Source organism: Neomonachus schauinslandi, chromosome X, assembly GCF_002201575.2.
Source record: "Neomonachus schauinslandi chromosome X, ASM220157v2, whole genome shotgun sequence".
Lineage (NCBI taxonomy): Eukaryota > Metazoa > Chordata > Mammalia > Carnivora > Phocidae > Neomonachus > Neomonachus schauinslandi.
The window spans coordinates 98911685-98930342 of NC_058419.1; the positions used below are offsets into that span (position 1 = coordinate 98911685).

At 37.1% G+C, this 18658-nt stretch overlaps 1 protein-coding gene across 1 annotated transcript in view; it reads left to right on the forward strand.

Annotated features, from left to right (window-relative positions):
- The window catches only part of DMD (dystrophin), a 2077064-nt gene that overhangs the window by 779527 nt on the left and 1278879 nt on the right, over window positions 1-18658 (forward strand). Inside the window, exons 28-29 of the mRNA XM_021677947.1 lie at window positions 5063-5197; window positions 6055-6204. Of these exons, the coding sequence (XP_021533622.1) occupies window positions 5063-5197; window positions 6055-6204 (285 nt within the window). The remainder of the gene's footprint in view (window positions 1-5062; window positions 5198-6054; window positions 6205-18658) is intronic.

An 18658-nucleotide genomic window follows, 5' to 3' on the forward strand; every position in this document is an offset into this window, starting at 1 on the left:
ATTTTCTATATATCTATCTCTTTCTATTGGATTCTGTGTATTTTTCTGAAATCTGTCTTCTAGTTCTCAAATTATCTCTTCAAATGACTATTGGTGTATAAATATACTCATCTCTATATACACATCTACCCATATACACGTGTGGATATAATTTTGTATTCTTTCAAAGACCTTATTTTCCATTTCTTAAGATTTTACTTATTTAGAAAATTTGTCTCTTCTTTTATGCAATCTTCTGCTTTTGCATAATTGATTCTATTTCTTCCTTTTGTTAAACAACTTAAACCTATGCAGTCTGTTTGGTTGAGAAGTCTCAGTGAGTAATGAGTATGGAAGAGTTTTGGTTTTCCAATAACTGTAACCACCCATGTCAAACCTCATTTTCTGCCTAGTAGTTGGCTTCCTAATCACTATTGCTGTCTGATCCCATGATTTTTCATTCACTTTTAGTTATTAAAATTTAGTCTTATTTAAATTTTGATCTCATAGTTTGTTAACATCTTCCATTAGTTGAGATTAATCTGTGGCTTCAACAATTTATACAAAGGTGGAAGTGAGAAAAAAATGATTTTGGCGTCCTCTCCTCCCACTCAATTTCTGGATAGTGATTGTATAGTGTTGGTTTAAGGGAGGATAATGAGGGGGAAAATACATTCTTTATATCAGTGTCCTTTCTTTGCTGATCACAGTTGCTATACCCTTTTATAACACCCATAGACATCTATGATGATGAGTATGTTATCACCAGATTCTATAGGTTATCACCACTGATCTGGCTTTTTCTCCCTAGACTTGGTGTGATCTGTTGGGGATCCGTATTCATATAGACTGTGAACCCCCAAAGAAGATCTCCTATTCATTCATGGTGCCTTGGGGTATTCAACAAAATTTCAGGCTGACTCTTGCCAGTAGCCTTAAACCACATTCTCTTGAAAGTTACATCTTTTAAACCCATGCTTCCATGATGTGCTGGATTCTTATTTCTCCACCACATTTCAGCTTAGCCAGCAAGCTCTGGCAGATCCCATCTCCCGTAATTCCATGATGCCTCTTTGGCCATACCAGCAGCTCAGTGGGGAATGCATGCCAACCATCTCTTTCTGAATGTACCTGCCCATTCGATGAGTGGTATTATTTTAGATCCTTCCAGGAAAAGGGACCAGATGGGTTTCCCCTAAACACCACAGTAAAAAGTTGAGAAAAAGAATTTCCTCAAGGGCACCTGGCTGGTTCAGTTGGTAGAGCACATGACTCTTGATCTCAGGGTTGTAAGTTCAAGTCTCACGTTGGGTGTAGAGATTACTTTAAAAGGTAAAATCTTAAAAAAATTTGCCTCACGGGGCGCCTGGGTGGCTCAGTTGGTTAAGCGACTGCCTTTGGCTCAGGTCATGATCCTGGAGTCCCAGGATCGAGTCCCGCATCGGGCTCCCTGCTCGGCAGGGAGTCTGCTTCTCTCTCTGACCCTCCCCCCTCTCATGCTCTCTCTCTCTCATTCTCTCTCTCAAATAAATAAATAAAATCTTTAAAAAAAAATTTGCCTCACTTTCTAGTTCTCCTTTCCTCATATACCCCCTTTGCCCTCCCCATCACACCCCTCTATTTAGGCCACAGCTTGTGAAAACATGTTGCAGAAGTTTTTTTAACACAGAATATAGGGAACCTTTTATTTCTTAAGTGTGAACTCTAGTTGCCAATCTCAAGAAAAAGAGATCTTACTGGCAACTTTTAACAGCAGGCTAAAGTTATTTATTATAAAAGTTCTTACAATTGTGTCATCTTTAGATTATAAGTTGTGGATTCTACGTTCATTACCACTACTGACTGCCTCAAATGGCGGTAAATTTTCTCACGTGGTTTGTAATATTTTGTTTTTGAGCTCAATTGTAGTACGGATTGTTTTTACTGGAAATCCTTTCTGCTCTGGGCTGTCAGAGGGTCCTTATAAGTTGTGTTTTTTTTTTTTTTTTTTTTTAAATGTTCCTACCAGAGTCCTAGAAATGTCACGTTCTACTCTCATGTGTGATATAAACTTAGGTTTCAGTTTCTGGTGGGTGAATCCTTATTTTCCAACTAAAATCCAAAGGATTCTCAGCTTCCTTGCCAATTCCTTTTACTCCAGTGGACGGGGATTTTATAGTTCTGGTTTCCAGGACAGATGGCACCTAAATTTATGCTCTTCCATCTCCCTGGACTGCATGAGACCAGTGCCCCTTTTTTCATCCCAAGTTAGTGTTGAATACCCTAGGTGGTATGTCACATACCCTGTTCTGATATGCCAGTGTTTTGTTTAGCTTGGCCTCCCAACCTCTGCATGCACTTAACTTCCCTCTTTGTTTCTGCTCCGGGAGGATTTTCATATTTCATAGAGCAACCCGATGAACTTAAATGTTGTCCTTTGTATTTTACCCAGCATTTCAATATCACGAAAGCGGGTGGGGGGATTGCCACATCAGCTCCATTTACCATTTTGGATGGAAGTTTCCTTTTTCAATTGTCATCTCTTTAAAGCCACTGTGAATTCTGTGATTTCCAAGCAGTTTTGAGTCCCAAACTGCTAACCTTAACAGTTATTCTAAGTGGCTTTTAGCTCCAATTCCGGCTGCAAAACTACATTTTATTTTGCAAAGGTGACCTATAAAGCCAGTACATTCAGCCTCTCCAGCTGTGTCCTTCCGATGCATCGAGGACACAAGAGGCCATCCGTCCTGACGGTTAAATCAGCAAGGTAGTTCATTACCTCAGTCTGCACCAAAGTTAATAAGACACATTACCAATCACATCTCCTTATCTTCAAAGCTCTAGAATACCCTCTGGTACTTAAGGAGATATTTATATTTTCCCACTGGGATCTTTGCCCAGAAGGAAGACAGCCTGTAGTCCAGCAGGAGCTGGAAATGACCCAGATTTAAGATTTCTATCACCTTTTAAAGCAAAATACTTAATTTCACTTTTTGTAATAAACTGTACATAAAATACTAAGCAAGTATTGGTAGGGTGGCAAGACAGGTTGGACTGATACTTTTCATCAATTAGAGAGGGAATGTCCTCTATCATTTGCAAGGGCTATAAGCACAGTGAAAATATGGGAAATCTGACAGAATTTTTGGTTTCTCCTAGAATAAAACTTCCTTCCTTGCCTTTATTTTTGGTGGAGTTGGGGGGATGGGTAGCAGGTGGTAGTGATTGCACTACTGTATTTATAGGTTTGTCCAATATTTACAATCTCAAAGCTAATGGAAAATGACCATTTTTGTATTCATATCCTCTACTGCATCTTCCTGCTTTTTTCTCAGTTAGACAAACTCATAATCCAGAAATTTGCCTTCATTTTTCTTTGCTTAAAAATGTTTTATCACACTCATATGAATACCTAAATAACGTATTGCTCAATTTTGCTTATTTTGAGCGTCACAAAATATCATAGCCTATAATATTTAGTTTTTTAGGGCTTGCCCATTCTGCCCAACATTTTTATGTCTGAGAGTCATCCATGTTGTTCTGTGTGATGAAATTTTCATTTTTACTTCTGTGTTTTCTGTTTAAATCTACTACAATGTATTTCTACATTCTCCGGTTAGCAGACATAAAAATTTTGGTTATTACCAAAAGTGATGAAATGAACATTCTCTTAACTGCCTTTGTTGTCCACACAAAGCAATTTCTCTGAGGTTATGTATGCGAAAGTAGAGTTGCTGGATTGTCGGGTATGTGACTATTCACCTGACTGAGAATTTTCTGACAGAATTTTCTGACAGAGAATTTTCTGACTGACAGATTGTTTTCCAAAATGATCATTCCAGTAGACACACCCACCGGCAATAAATACAAATTTTTGTTAATTTGTATCTTCTCTTACACTTGGAATTGTGAAATTTCTCATTTGTGTCAGTTGACATGGTATAAATACCACATAATCTTGACTTACATTCCCCTGACTGCTAATGAGGTTGAACATATTTTCATATATTTGTTGGCTATGCATATATTTAGGTTTTCCTTTCATTTTCTATTGGGATGTCTCTTCTCTTTTAATTGACTTGGGTCATTCCTTTTTTACTCATCTGTTAGAAATTTTGCAATTGCTTTCTTCAAGTTTGAGGCTGGTTTTCAATTTCTTTATGGTGTCTTTTGATAAATAGAAGAATTTAATTCTACTGTAATCAAATTTATTCAGGTTTCTTTTTTGTTTTGTTTTGTTTCTTACGAAATGTCTTATTTAAGTTATCCTTTCCCATCCCAAGTTTATAGAATACTCTTCTGTATTTTCTGGTTGCAATCTTAAAGTTTTGCTTTTTTATATATGATTATGTTTTAGTATTACAGTAATCATTTGTTCAATACGTATCAAAAGCCATTTAAAAGTAGTCATATCCTTGAAATAGTTATTAGTCATATTCCTCTTAATATACCTCAAGGAAATAATTTGAAATATGGGAAAAAATCTATATTCATGGTGATCCTCACTACAAATTTATTAGCAAACAAAACCAAAAATAGTCTAACTACCCAATAAGTTATGACTGTTAAGAAAACAATAATACAGCCACTTAAATGAAACTTTAGATTTTCATTAAAAATATGTCTTCTTAGTAATACAGAAAAATTATGTAAGGTTTAGTGAAAAGAGCTCTGTAGCTAAATCTGCACTTTAATGTTAGCTATCATATTACTTGCATATGATAAAGTTTAAAGGAGCTCACAGAAAAGTGGGCATGGTTAAGGTTTTGAGATGTTAATTTATATATATATGTATATACATTTTTGTGTATGCTTTTAGTTTTTATTTTCCAGACTGTGATGTTGATGAGTTTTTTTATTTAAAAAAGTAAATCACTGACTCTTTAATTAATTTTTGTAATAAGATGTTTCCTTAATGATTAGTAATTATAAACATATTAGCTGATTAACATGACTAGTTGCTTTTTTAACTATCTACTGCAAAGGAAAGGTGAACAATATAAAATAAACATGTTCCATTTTCACAGCTTTAAAAATGAAAATTCCAAAGCCCCAGAGTCACTTCTATCAAATATTTTATCTGTGATATGTATTTCTTTCTTAGGAAGTTTGGGCGTGCTGGCATGAGTTATTGTCATACTTGGAGAAGGCAAACAAGTGGCTAAATGAAGTAGAATTCAAACTGAAAACCATGGAAAATATTCCTGGGGGAGCTGAGGAAATCTCCGAGGTGCTTGATGTAAGTTGTCACTTAATCGAGCTGTGAAGGAAATGTAAAATGTCACTTTAGATAGTATTGAGAATCTAGAGTGTTAAAGCAGGAACCTAAACATCATATATCCAACTTCCTTATTTTCTCAAGATGACTGTAAAACCTGAAGAACTATCAAAGAACAATGAGACTTGTCTCAGGTGGACTATAATTTTGGCCTTGTCCTATTCAGAGATGTTAACTGACCAAGCATTCTTTGTGAATCAGCAATGTGATGCATCTTCCAAAAAAAGTTGAAGCACACACAGTGCCAGAACAAAGGGTGTGATGATGCAGTTATCCTATTAAATAATCAGATTGAAGGCCTTCACCCTCATTTTATTGCTTTTCGATCCAAAGATGGCTGCTTCACTGAGAAGCTATGTGTATGGGGGGAAAAGTATGAAGGGCAAAGTGATTTCTTCTAGAGGTTGTACCTTTTTTTTTTTTTTAAATTGGGGAAAGGAAACTCTGCTGTTGAATTTCTACCTACATGTATTGTTCAGATTCATGTCACTTAGCCATCACTAGCTGTAAGAGAAGTTGAGAAATCGAGTATTTTACCTTTCAGGTTTAAGAGTAGAGGGCATCAAAGAGGAAGGTGTCTGTGGATAATTTTTAAGTGTCCCAGTCCACAATCCTGCCACAAGCTCATGAAGATAGACATGCAGAAACATCATATTTTTTAAGTAACAAGGTCTTTCATGTTTTATTATCCCAATTCAATATTGCTTTAAATTGTTTTAACTTAATGATATGTAAATAAGAAGATACTGAGCATTTTGTGTTAATTCAATATATTTAGAAAAAGAAGGGAAATAGTAATTATTGCAAATGTGTTTCAGTCACTTGAAAATTTGATGCAACATTCAGAGGATAACCCGAATCAGATTCGCATATTGGCACAGACCCTAACAGATGGTGGAGTCATGGATGAACTGATCAATGAGGAACTTGAGACATTTAATTCTCGTTGGAGAGAGCTGCATGAAGAGGTATGACGATAAGAGTGAAAAATCTTTTTAAACTGATTTGCATAAATACCTAACAAATACTTTTAGGTTTCTCAGATAAAAGAAAGAATACTTTGAATATTAGTTCGGCTTCCAGGTTTTAGAAATTGTCATGTGCCAGACATGGGTAAATTATTTACATGTGTCTTCTATCATTTTGTCTTACAAAAACATTATAAAGGGTGGGTTTTAACAGGAAACAGAGACATACCAAATACAGTAATATGCTCAAGTCCACAAGCTGTAAATAGTTAGATTAACTATTCAAAATCAGATCTTATCTGATCACAGGATTCTTGTCCCTACCCAAGATTAACCAATATGTGTAGGTATCCTCATCTCTTTCTCCCTCTTTCCCTTTCTCTCTCTACCTTTTTCTTTCTCTCTTTTTAAAAAGATTTATTTATTTATTTGAGAGAGAGAGAACAGGAGAACACAAGTAGGGAGGAGGGGCAGAGGGAGAGGGAGAAGCAGACCCCCCATCCACCCCCAGCTGAGCAGGGAGCTGACCGTGGGGCTTGATCCCAGGACCCTGCGATCATGACCTGAGCCAAAGGCAAAGGCTTAACCAACTGAGCCATCCAGGCACCTCCCACCTTTCTCAGCACATGCACACACATGTTACGGTTATATGCAATCTGTTAGTCATATGTGTGATTCTCTTAGTACCCTAGATGTTGTTTATTCCTCCCAAGTAATACTAAAGAGCTTTAATTTATATATAACAGAGGGATGGTCATCTGTAAGAATTATACCATGTGTTTTCTGAATGTTTTCTTTTTTCCTTTTTTTTCTTTCTGAATGTTTTCAATCAAAATTAAGAGAAAAAAACATATTACTCCCAATCAAAGAGTGTTTTGCATATACTCTCCTGAATCAAGAACGGATTACTTGTCAAAAAGAACAAATAGATTATAATGAAGTTTAGTTTCATACTCATTTACTACATGTGTCTGTAACATGTGAGACAGGGTTCAAAGTTTAGGTAGTAAGTAGGAAAATTTCTTCTCCTTCATTACTCATAGACATTGACTAGTTAAGCAAAAATTCACTGATTTCTTAGTGTGTTCAGAACATAAAAACAAATAATATCCTTATAAGATGCAAAAAGTTGTGTTAAAAGTTATTCTAGAGGGGAGGGGGGTAGGAGGATGGGTTAGCCTGGTGATGGGTATTAAAGAGGGCACGTACTGAATGGAGCACTGGGTGTTATATACAAACAATGAATCATGGGACACTACATCAAAAACTAATGATGTAATGTATGGTGGTTAACATAACATAATAAAATAAAAATTTTTTTAAAGTTATCACAGAAGATTAGAGAACAAAGAAAAAGGGCACAGATCTGTGTGGGTCAGCACAAGAACACATTTGGGGTAGCTTTTTTAGAGAAAATTCATTGTGAATGACATTGTATTTTTTTTTAAGATTTAAAACATTTCTTTTTAAATATTTTATTTATTTGACACAGAGAGACACAGCGTGAGAGGGAGCACAGGCAGGGGGAGTGAGAGAGGGAGAAGCAGGCTTCCCGCCGAGCAGGGAGCCCGATGCGGGGCTCGATCCCAGGACCTGGGATCATGACCTGAGCCAAAGGCAGATGCTTAACGACTGAGCCACCCAGGCACCCCAGATTTAAAGCATTTTTAAAAGTAATCTCTACACCCAGTATGGGGCTCAAGCTCACAACCGTGAGGTCAACAGCTGCATGCTCTACTGACTGAGCCAGAGGGCAGCCCTGTGAACATTTTAAAACCAGAATAGGAGATAGCCAAATGCACGGGTGTAGGAGGGCAATCCCAGACAGGTAGATATACACATGCAAAGAATTGAAAGCAGGAGGCTGGTTATCAATGCACATCTGCAAACCATTTGGTTTTGCCTGAGTGTAAGGTACAGGTCAGGGAGTACCTGAAGGTAGACCTGAACAAGTAGGCATCAGCAAGTTTGCTGAGGGAGACAAATGCTTCTCAAACAGCCTGGTCTATAACCATGCACTCAGGGAACCACTGAAGGGTTTAGAATGTCAGGGGGAAGGGCTACCTGGGTGCTGCAGTTGGTTGAGCATCTGACTCTTGGTTTTGGCTCAGGTCATGATCTCAGGGTTGTGAGATCGAGCCCCGAGTTGGGCTCGGCACTCAGTGTGGAATCTGCTTGATATTCTCTCTCCCTCTCCCTCTACCCCTCCTGCTCGTGCTCTCTCTCTCTCTCTCAGTAAGTAAATAAATATTTTAAAAGAATGTAAGGGGAGAAGGAGAAGAGAGGTGCCACAATCAGATTATATTACCTCTGCAGTGACTGTGGAGAGTAGGTGGTATAAGAGACAGGGAGGCTGCAGGTAGTGAGACCAAGGAAGAAGTGGTATTTTTAGATCAGTTGAAGACAAGGGTGGTGGTGATAGGTACAGTGAAAATGAGAAATCTAGGAGAGCATCTTGGTTTCTGATTCAGGTGACTGCATAGCTGTTATTTTTCATAAACAAGATTGAGAAAATGAGAAAATGAGAAAAAAAGCAAGTTTGGAGGTAAAAAATCACATGTCACTTTTTATCTCCATTGATCCTGAAGTGCCTGCTTAAATTTGATACCAACCAAAAGCAATTCCTGAGTCAAGGACTTAGGTGCTATTAGTTAATTTGAGGTATAATACCAAGAAGGACAAATGAGGGAGTGGGGAGAGTAGGGAATGAAAGCTTGGACGGTTGATAAAGGGTACTTTTATCAGTGAGTTTCCACTGTGAGTGACAGGGCTAGTCCTACTAGGAGCTTTAAAGAAATCATGTACTACACCAGTATCACAGAGCATGCTCAGAATTGTCCCACTGAGCTTATGGAAACTGGAGTGTTTATCCACCAATTTCCCTCCGTTTTTGTTTGAGGATTGCCCTCGGGTGCATAAAATCCTGCCCTTCTGGGCTATCGAGGGCAGTCCAAATAAGAAATGTGGGTGCTTGAGGTGGAAATGTAGCAGTGCTTGCAGAAACTCCACCATAGCTTTAGGTGAACTCAGAGCCATTGAGGTTAAGGGGCTATGTGGTAGGGTATCAACAGGGTCTACTAGAGTACTTAGGGAGTGTCTAGCAAGGATAGTCCATAATTCAGGAAGAGAGATACAGAGCCCTGAAGTTAGTGATCCAGACCAGTTATACAGATGTGGGATATACCCAGACCACATGCTAGTTAAAACTGTAAAGTTCAGGAAATCACCCCAGGTAAGCCAAAAGAAAATGAATCATGGACAGAATTTAGTAATTATACATAAAATCAAGATTTAGACAGGGACACCTGGGTAGCTCAGTCAGTTAAGCATCTGACTTCGGCTCAGGTCATGATCTCAGGGTCCTGGGATTGAGCCCCATGTCATACTCCGTGCTCAGCACAGAGTCTGCTTGTCCCTCTGTCCTCTCTCTCTCTCTCTCTCTCTCATAAATAAATAAAATCTTAAAAAAAATCAAGAGTTAGGCAGAGGAAATAATGTTTCCAAAGGAAATGAGAATAAATGGTCACAGAGGTATGAGGAGATGCAAGTTAAAAGCAGGGTGCTTAGGAGGTAGCAGTGTATAAAGAGAAATCATGGGGGAAAAAAGTCAGTTACAATAAAGAGGCCTCGTAAGATGAAGACAGAATTGGGCAAAAAAGACATCTTATAACATTTACCAGAATGGTTTTGATGGAGTTTCCCTGGGGATAGAGAGAATAGTGCTGGGGCATTACAGAAGACAGTAGGGAAGAGGAAGGAGGAAAGCAAAGTTTGCACTATGCTTGTAAGGAGCTTGGTTTTGAAGAGAAAGAATGATTGTAAGAGGGATGGTAGCTAGGAGGGTATGTAGGAAACCTTTTTTTATTTAAGTCGGGGAGAAGTTTGATCATGTTTGTAAATTGGAAAGAAGTGTGGAGTAGGAGAGCCTACCCCCCCTCCGAGGTCCCAAAGACGAGTAGGTGACCGTAGGGCAGATGGATGTGGAGGTACCTGCAGGGATCCTCCAAACAGTTCTGAATCCTGCCACTGTCTTTCCTGAGTACTTTAGTCACCCTTTTCCCTTATCACTGTGAAGGACTGGGGATTGGAAAAGGAGATTCCAAACAGTCCCTTGGCTTCTCACTCTTGTGGCACTGTTATTGGCTGTGAGCAAGAGTAGTTATTTGTACATGGCAACTGACTCAAAATTCATTTAAATTTGGATTCTGTTAGGGAATTGGAGTGTGCTCTTATTTATATTTGACTGTTAGTGTCAGGGTAGAAATTGCAGTTCAAGCAAAAAATCAAAAGTCACATTGTAGAACCAACCTTGACTAAGCTGTGAAAAGGCCCAAATTTTAATCTTTAACAATATGCAGAGTCTATCTATTCTCTCCTTAGAAACAGATCATTCTCTAACCTGACCTTGGCACCAGCCTTATTTATGTAATATTCTTGCAAACCTTTAATAACACAAAAACTACTTACGTTCTTATATTGCGAAGTTCTTTGGTGTGGAACCAGGCATTTTCCCCCAAAATTCAACTCAGAAACAGACTTTGATTGAAAACCTATTCAGCTATATCTGAATTGAGTTGTTAAAGCATTGACTATAGAATCAGAAAACCTTGGGTTGGAATAGCCCCTTGTATTAGTCATGGTACAGTGACTTGAACGGGGAAGGTTTAATATAAATAAGTATTAACTATTTACTGGGAATTCATTTTTAAGAGAAAGGAGAAGAGAACTCAAAAAGAGTCCCCTAGAGCTGAGTGATAGTACCCAAGGAAGGAACTGACTTGGAAAGCGAGGAGCTTTACCCAAGGCTGGGATTCAGACCTGTTTGGCAAGAGTGTGACTCCAGCCCATGAGATGGCAAAGAAGTGGTCTGAGTGGACCCCATCAGGGCTAGTACATATTGGGCTGAGTTTTATGTCAACAGAAACTTGGAGTGGCGTGCTGACAAAATTCATAGGGAAGTAGCCTGTAGGGCATGCTCTTCAATTGCTGGGAACCTGGGTGGTAGGCCTGTTGCACCTGCTAGAAAGCTACCTGTGGCTGGTGCTGTTGAACTGAGGGAAACAGGCTTGGGCACCAGGAAGCTGCCCATGTATTTGCCTCCCCGTGATGAACTTGCCACTGGGGCACCCACAGAGCTTCCAGAAGACACCTGTAGAGGGTGCTGCTGAAATTTATGGGATAGTTGGGAACAGAGGCATTGAGCTCCACCAGGCATACTACAGGTCAACCCAGAGCCACGGGAGCAAGAAAGAATTACAAACACACTGGAATGGAGAAATCTTTACTTCCCCTGGTGTCACTCCAGTGTCCTCTACTGACAAAGTTTAGCATCACGTCAGCTCCCAAAGAGAAATATTCGAGTATCACAAGCAGATCACTCTTTAGAGGCAGTAAGTTGATAACTGACACATCCCTCCACAGCTCATTGACTATGTGACCTTGGGTAATATTTCCAAGCTCCCGCATCCTCATCTATGATATCAGCTCCTGTTTCATAGGGATCTACTGAGCAAAATATAAAATACTATGTGGAAAGGGCTTATTATAGCGCTACAAGCATAGTACGTAGTCAATAAATGATTGGCATTTTATTTTTACTAGGTTGTGTACTATAGTACCTACCCTCAAAGCCGTGTGTATTTTTTTGTTCGTGTTTGTGTGTATGCATGTGTATCCCACCGGGGCAGGGATAAACATATATATTCCAATATGAAAAACAATGAAATGTGCACACCTCTATTGTTTAGATAAATGCAGAAGACTGATAAAAGGCCTTTTTTATCATCCCCTAAGTCTTAAACTGGAAGGTCTCCACTTTTCCTTCAATAGTCAATTAGGCAGAATGTTACAGTCACCATAAAAAACTTGAATTAAATAAACTTGAAACCACTATCAGTCCTGGCTATGCTTATATGAAATATCTAGCCAATAATAACCTGAGACTAATTTGGCAATGAGAAAAAAAAAAGCACATTTGGTGCTTTAGAGCTCTGATAAAAACCATATATGTTGGAGATAATATCCTTCTCAAATTCCGTGGGTGCCAGTGTGTAAGGAGCTCGTGTGACTTTAGAGATATGATGTTGAGGTAAAAGCATTGGTAGTAACAGACTTTTCCTGTTTCTCAGGGTCTAAGCGGGGCTCTTTGATCATTTCCTAACTGCTTAGGTAAGAGAGCAACACATAATAAGTTGTTTGCTAAATTAATCATTTGGGGTGTTCCCATTGAATATTTAGTTGAGAAGGCTGATGTTTTGATGCAGTGTGGAAGGAGCCTTGGGATAAATTATCTAAGGGGCTGAGGAAATAAAATGACTACAGTAACTGTTTTTAAATTGATTTCTTTTATTTTCCAAAAAATCTATAGTGCATTAGGTTGTTATAGTGAAAAATTCTAACGTTGTTTCAAACTGTAATTTCCTTGATTTTTTTTTTTTTTTGTTGGCTAAAGAAAAACAGTTTTTCCATTAACAAACAAAGTGTCCCTTCACTTGAAGATGAGCCTTAGCCCATTTTCTTCTCAATTAAATGCATATGTCAGAGGTTTGTGGGTTTTTTTTTTTATTGCCCATGTAATGTTTCTTATAGCCACAATTATGCAGAGCGAAGGTAACATTCATTTGCCTGTTAAATCAATCAAACAGCCAGATTTTTTTATTGCCTATGAACATTTAAAAGAGATATGCCAGATCCCGTCCCTAATTTTGGAGTGTCAGTTTGCATTCAGATATGTAATAAATTCTTTCCATTCCTTGAAAAGCCATCGTTCACTCTTCATAATCATATGGCACTATATTTTCTACTCATAGTAATGATTTTGAAGATGGTAAGCAAACCAGGAAACAGCTCCAAAAATCATACCAAATCGTCTGATTTTTACAACTTATTACAGACTAACCAAGTTACAGAAGATTTGTTAATGATACAGCAAACTCCATAATAATAGTGCTAATGGTCTCATGGTTCCAAAGGCCCAGTCCCTGCTTAAGTGTTCAGCATGCATTTTTTCATTTGTTGTCACAATAGCCCTATGTTTTAAGGTCTTTTATAGCCTGTTTTACAGACATGGAAAAGGTATCAAAAGCCACAGAGACAGTGAGAGGCTATTAAGCATTCAGACCCAAGTCTCCTTGCACTTGGAGCCTGGGCTCATGACCACTTGGCAACACTACCTCCAATCTCAGTGATCTTTTCCTTCTATTAATAATAAAAGCTGCCTGGTAAGAAGTGAATATTGCAATTCACTGGTTTCCCAATTTCTAAGGAATGCTTACAGCAGGAGCTTAAAAGTATTAGGGATGACTAAAAGAAATCACTTTATGAGTCTTAAATATTAAAATCACACATTTATAAGTCCAAAGTCTTCACCAGTTCTCTTGATTAGTGATTATTTCATCCTCCTTGTCAATTATTAACACCCCAGCTTCTGTCCCTTTCAAAGTCATCTGTAAATTCTTTCACCTGACATTAAATAACAGAGTAAAAGAGAAGAGGCAAAATCTGAACTGGTTAATTCTGCTTTAATAGTAACTCTAATGATAGGCAGCTTGAGGGACCAATTAATTGTTCCAGGTAATTATGACTTTGAATTGCTCACCCAGTATCACATCTACCTTAGCACAGATAGATCAGAATGGACAAATATTGATCAAAGAAGAATTGTAGTCCAGGAAAATAAGTGACAGTGTAGCCATCACAAGGTCAAAATTTTATTTGGAAGTCATTTGTCTAATAAAATATATGCTTTATGAGTTTTTCAGTATGTTTACTTCTTAGAAAATATCACCTTATGATAATAGTAATAGTTAATATTTATGGAGTGCATTTTTATGTCATTCCTTGTGCTAAGCAATGATAAACAGTATAAAACTTATCCCCACATTAGTTTTATGAGGGAGATTTGATGAGCTTACTTCACAGATGTTGAAATGAAGCTAACTTCCATTTCCATGGATGAGGCAGACTAAGTATTCTAAAATGCCTTCTGCAAAACATCATGATGCTGGGAATTTTCTAATAAATGTACTTTTAAGTGTCTTTTTTTTTTTTCTCTTGAAAGGAAGGATGAGTTAGCCTTTACAGGCCATCCCCCCACCCCCCCCCAAAAAAAAAAATTGGTTGAAACCAAAGCCATAGAAGTAATGCAACTATGAGTACTGACCATTGCATTACCCTAGTGTTAAAAACTAATACTAGCCAGCCATATTCTTGGCAAATTAAGCCAAAATTCTCTTTGTTGGAAGAGAAAGCTAAGTTTCAGGCTCAAGCCAAATTGGGGAGCTGAACAGAGATTCTACATAAACCTGCTTAAAGTTGCTCAATAAATATTAGCTATTACATCTTCCATGAAATGATAGGTGGGAGTATTCTGTCTTTCTGCAGAAGGTACCAATATAAAAATAGGTCCATTTCTCTTCCCACTGAGTATAAAAGTAATGGTAAAAATAATTATATTCATCTCATCTGGAAAATTACAACTATAAGCCTGTGCTTATGGGGATCTGTTATGTGAGGGTATATTATCGATAAGGGTCAAGGAATCCCCAAGATAAGAGATTAAGTTAAAGTGGCTCTAGGTTGATAGCACCCTAACAAAAAGTGGCTCTAGGTTGGTCAGAAGCAAATCCAAATCCTTTACAAAGAAAAATACTCTTAGTATTCTCACAGATTAAATTTAGTGAAATTTCAGCATGCAATGAAAATAACCCACAAGCATAAGATAATAAGTCTTCATGAGGCAAAGTCATCCATAGAACACAGAGCTAATTTAGACCACCTCCTCTATAATTTCAGATATTAGAATTACCATATTATTAGTATTATATAAGTAGATATAATATTTAAGATATAAATTATATTGAAAATTAAATGAAACACAGTTGAGGAAGATCTGAAAAGATCAAAATAAAACTATTAGAATTAAAATTAACATTCTAAAACTTAAAAAGGATATGTTTATTAAACCGTTGAAGAAAAAAATAAGAGGAAATTGAAAGATAATATACAGAATGTAGTACCAAAAACTAAGGAGGTAGAAAATATGAACAGAAAGACAAAATATATTGGGAGTAGATGATGAACGTCTAACTTATGTCTAGTAGGAGATTCTGAAGAAAATAATAAAATAATGGATATGGAGGAATATGTGAAGGATGTTGAAGAAAAATTTCTGGAGCCAGTGACTAAATGCTTTTAACCAGAAGGCACAATGTATGACAGGCAGACTACATAAATAGAAATCTACTCTCAGACTTATTGCATTCAGTGAAACTGCAGAATTCCAAAGACAAAGATAAATTTATATATTATCAACCAGAGAGTGAGACAGATTCCCTATGAAGGAATGAAACCTAGACTGACATTAGACGTTTTTTACTGAGGTATAATTGGCATATAACATTATATAAGCTTCAGGTATAAAACATAATGATTTGCTCTTGTATACACTGTGAGCAGCACAAGTCTAGATACCATTGTTACCAAAGTTAGATTTTTTTCTTGTAATGCAAACTTTTAAGATTTACTCTGTTAGAAACTTTCAAATATGCACTACACTATTATTGACTATAATTAACATGTATGTTACATCCCCATGACTTATTTATTTTATAACTGGAAGTTTGTACCTCTTGACTCCCTTTATACATTTTCCTCACCCCCAACTCCCCTCCCCTCTGGCAACCACCATTATGTTCTATGTATTTGTTCTCTTTTGTTATATTTCATTTTTTTTGTTTTTTTCGATTTTACATGTAAGTGAAATCATACAGTATTTGTCTTTGTCTTTATGACTCACTTCACTTAGCATAATATATTCTAGCTCCATCCATGTCGTTGCACATGTCAAGATTTCATTCTTTTTTATGGCTAAGTAGTATTCCATTATATATAGCATATACATACACACACACACACACACGCATATATCACATTTTATATCACATTTCATTATGAGATATATCGCATTTTCTTTATCCATTCTTCCATCAGTGGACACTGACATTGTTTCCATATTGTGGCTATTGTACATAATGCTGCAATGAACATAAAGGTGCGTATATCTTTTGGAATTCATGTTTTCATTTTCTTTGGATAAATACCCAGAAGTGGAAACACTGGATTGTATGGTAGTTCTGTTTTTAATTTTTTGAGGAACCTGCCTTCTGTTTTCTATAGTGGCTGCACCAATTTACTTTCCCACCAATGGTGTACGAGCGTTTCCTTACCAACACTTGTTATTTCTTGCTTTTTTGATAATAGCCATTCTAAGATGTATCAGGTGATATCTCATTGTGGTTTGTTTTGTTTTGTTTTGTTTTTTTAAAGATTTTTTATTTATTTATTCATGAGAGACAGAGAGAGAAGCAGAGGGAGAAGCAGGCTCCCAAGGAGCAGGGAGCCCGATGCGGGACTCGATCCCAGGACCCTGGGATCATGACCCGAGCCGAAGGCAGACGTTCAACCGTCTGAGCCACCCAGGCGCCCCTCATTGTGGTTTTGATTTGCGTTCCCTTTTGCTTAGTGATTTTGAACATCTTTTCATGTGACTGTTGACCACTTGTATATCTTCTTTGAAAAAATGTCTATACACATTCTCTGCACCTGATTTACTCAGATTGGGTTTTTGTTTGTTTGTTTTGCTATTTTGTATGAATTCTTTATATGTTTTGGGTAATAACTCTTTATCAGATACATGATTTGCAAATATTTCCCCCCATTTAGTAGGTTGTCTTTTCATTATGTTGTTGATTTGCTTTGCTGTCCAGAAGCTTTTTAGTTTGATGTAGTTCCACTTGTTTATTTTAGCTTTGGGTTTATTTTAGCCTTTGCTTTTGAAGTCAAATCCAAAAAATCATCACCAAGATGTCAAGGAGCTTACCATTTGTTTTCTTCTAGGAGTTTTATGGTTTCGTGTCTTGCAATCAAGTCTAAATCATTTTAAGTTAATTTTTCTGTGTGATGTAACAGAGTCCACTTTCCTCCTCCTCCTCCTCCTCTTTCTTTCTTTCTTTCTTTCTTTCTTTCTTTCTTTCTTTCTTTCTTTCTTTCTTTCTTTCTTTCTTTCTTTCTTTCTTTTCTTTCTTTCTCACGTTGCTGTCCAGTTTTCACAACAGCATTTGTTGAAGAGAGTGTCTTTCCCCATTGTTCTTTTGCCTCCTTTGTTGTAAGTTAATTGACCATATATGTGTGAGTTTGTTTCTGGGCTCTCTATTCTGTTCCATTGATCTGTATGTCCATTTTTATGCCCAAACCATAGTATTTTGATTACTGTAGTTTTGTAATATAGTGTGAAATCGAAGAATGTGGTGCCTCCAGCTTTGTTCTTTTTCAGTAGGGCTTTGACTATTTGTGGTCTTTTGTGGTTCCATACAAATTTTAGAATTCTTTGTTCAAGTTCTATGAAAAATGTGACTGGAATTTAGATAGGGCTTTCATTAAGTCTGTAGATTGCTTTGGATAATATGGACATTTTAAGAATACTAATTCTTCCCATCAATGAGCATGGGATATTTTTCATTTATTTATGTCTTCTTCAATTTCTTTCATCAATGTCTGACAGTTTTCAGAATACAGGTCTTTTACCTCCTTGATTAAATTTATTCCGTAATATTTTGCCTTTATTTGATGCAATTGTAAATGGGATTGTTTTATTCTTTTTTTGATAGTTTGTTATTAGTGTATAGCAATGCAGCATATTTGTAGGTATTGATTTTGTATCCTGACACTTTACTGAATTCATTTTTTAGTTCTAACAGTTTTTTGGTGGTGTTTCTAGTGTTTTCTATATATAGTATCTTGTAATCTGCAAATAGTGATTTTTTTTTTTACTTCTTCCTTTCCAACTTGGATGATTTTTATTTCCTGTCCTTGCCTAATTTCTTGAGTCTGGCTAAAATTTCCAATGCTATTTTGAATAAAAGTGACAAGAGTGGAGATCATTGTCTTGTTTCTGATCTTAGAGGAAAAACTTTCAGCTTTTTACCATTGAGTGTGATGTTAGCTGTGGGCTTATGACATATGGCCTTTATTATGTTGAGGTCTGTTCCCTCTATAACCCACTTTGTTGAGAGTTTCTATTGGGAATCAAAGTTGAATTTTGTCAAACATTTTTTCATTTATTAAGATGATTGTATAATTTTTATCCTTCATTTTGTTAATGTGGTATATCACATTGATTGATTTGTGAATTATGTTCCACACTTACATCCCTGGAATAATTCTCAATTGATCATGGTGATGATCTTTTTAATATATTGTTGAATTCAGCTTCCTAATATTTTATTGGAGATTTTTGCATCTATGTTCATCAGGGATATTGTCCTATAATATTGTTGTTGTTTTGGGCGCCTGGGTGGCTCAGTTGGTTGAGCGACTGCCTTCGGCTCAGGTCATGATCCTGGAGTCTCAGGATCGAGTCCCGCATCAGGGTCCCTGCTCGGCAGGGAGTCTGCTT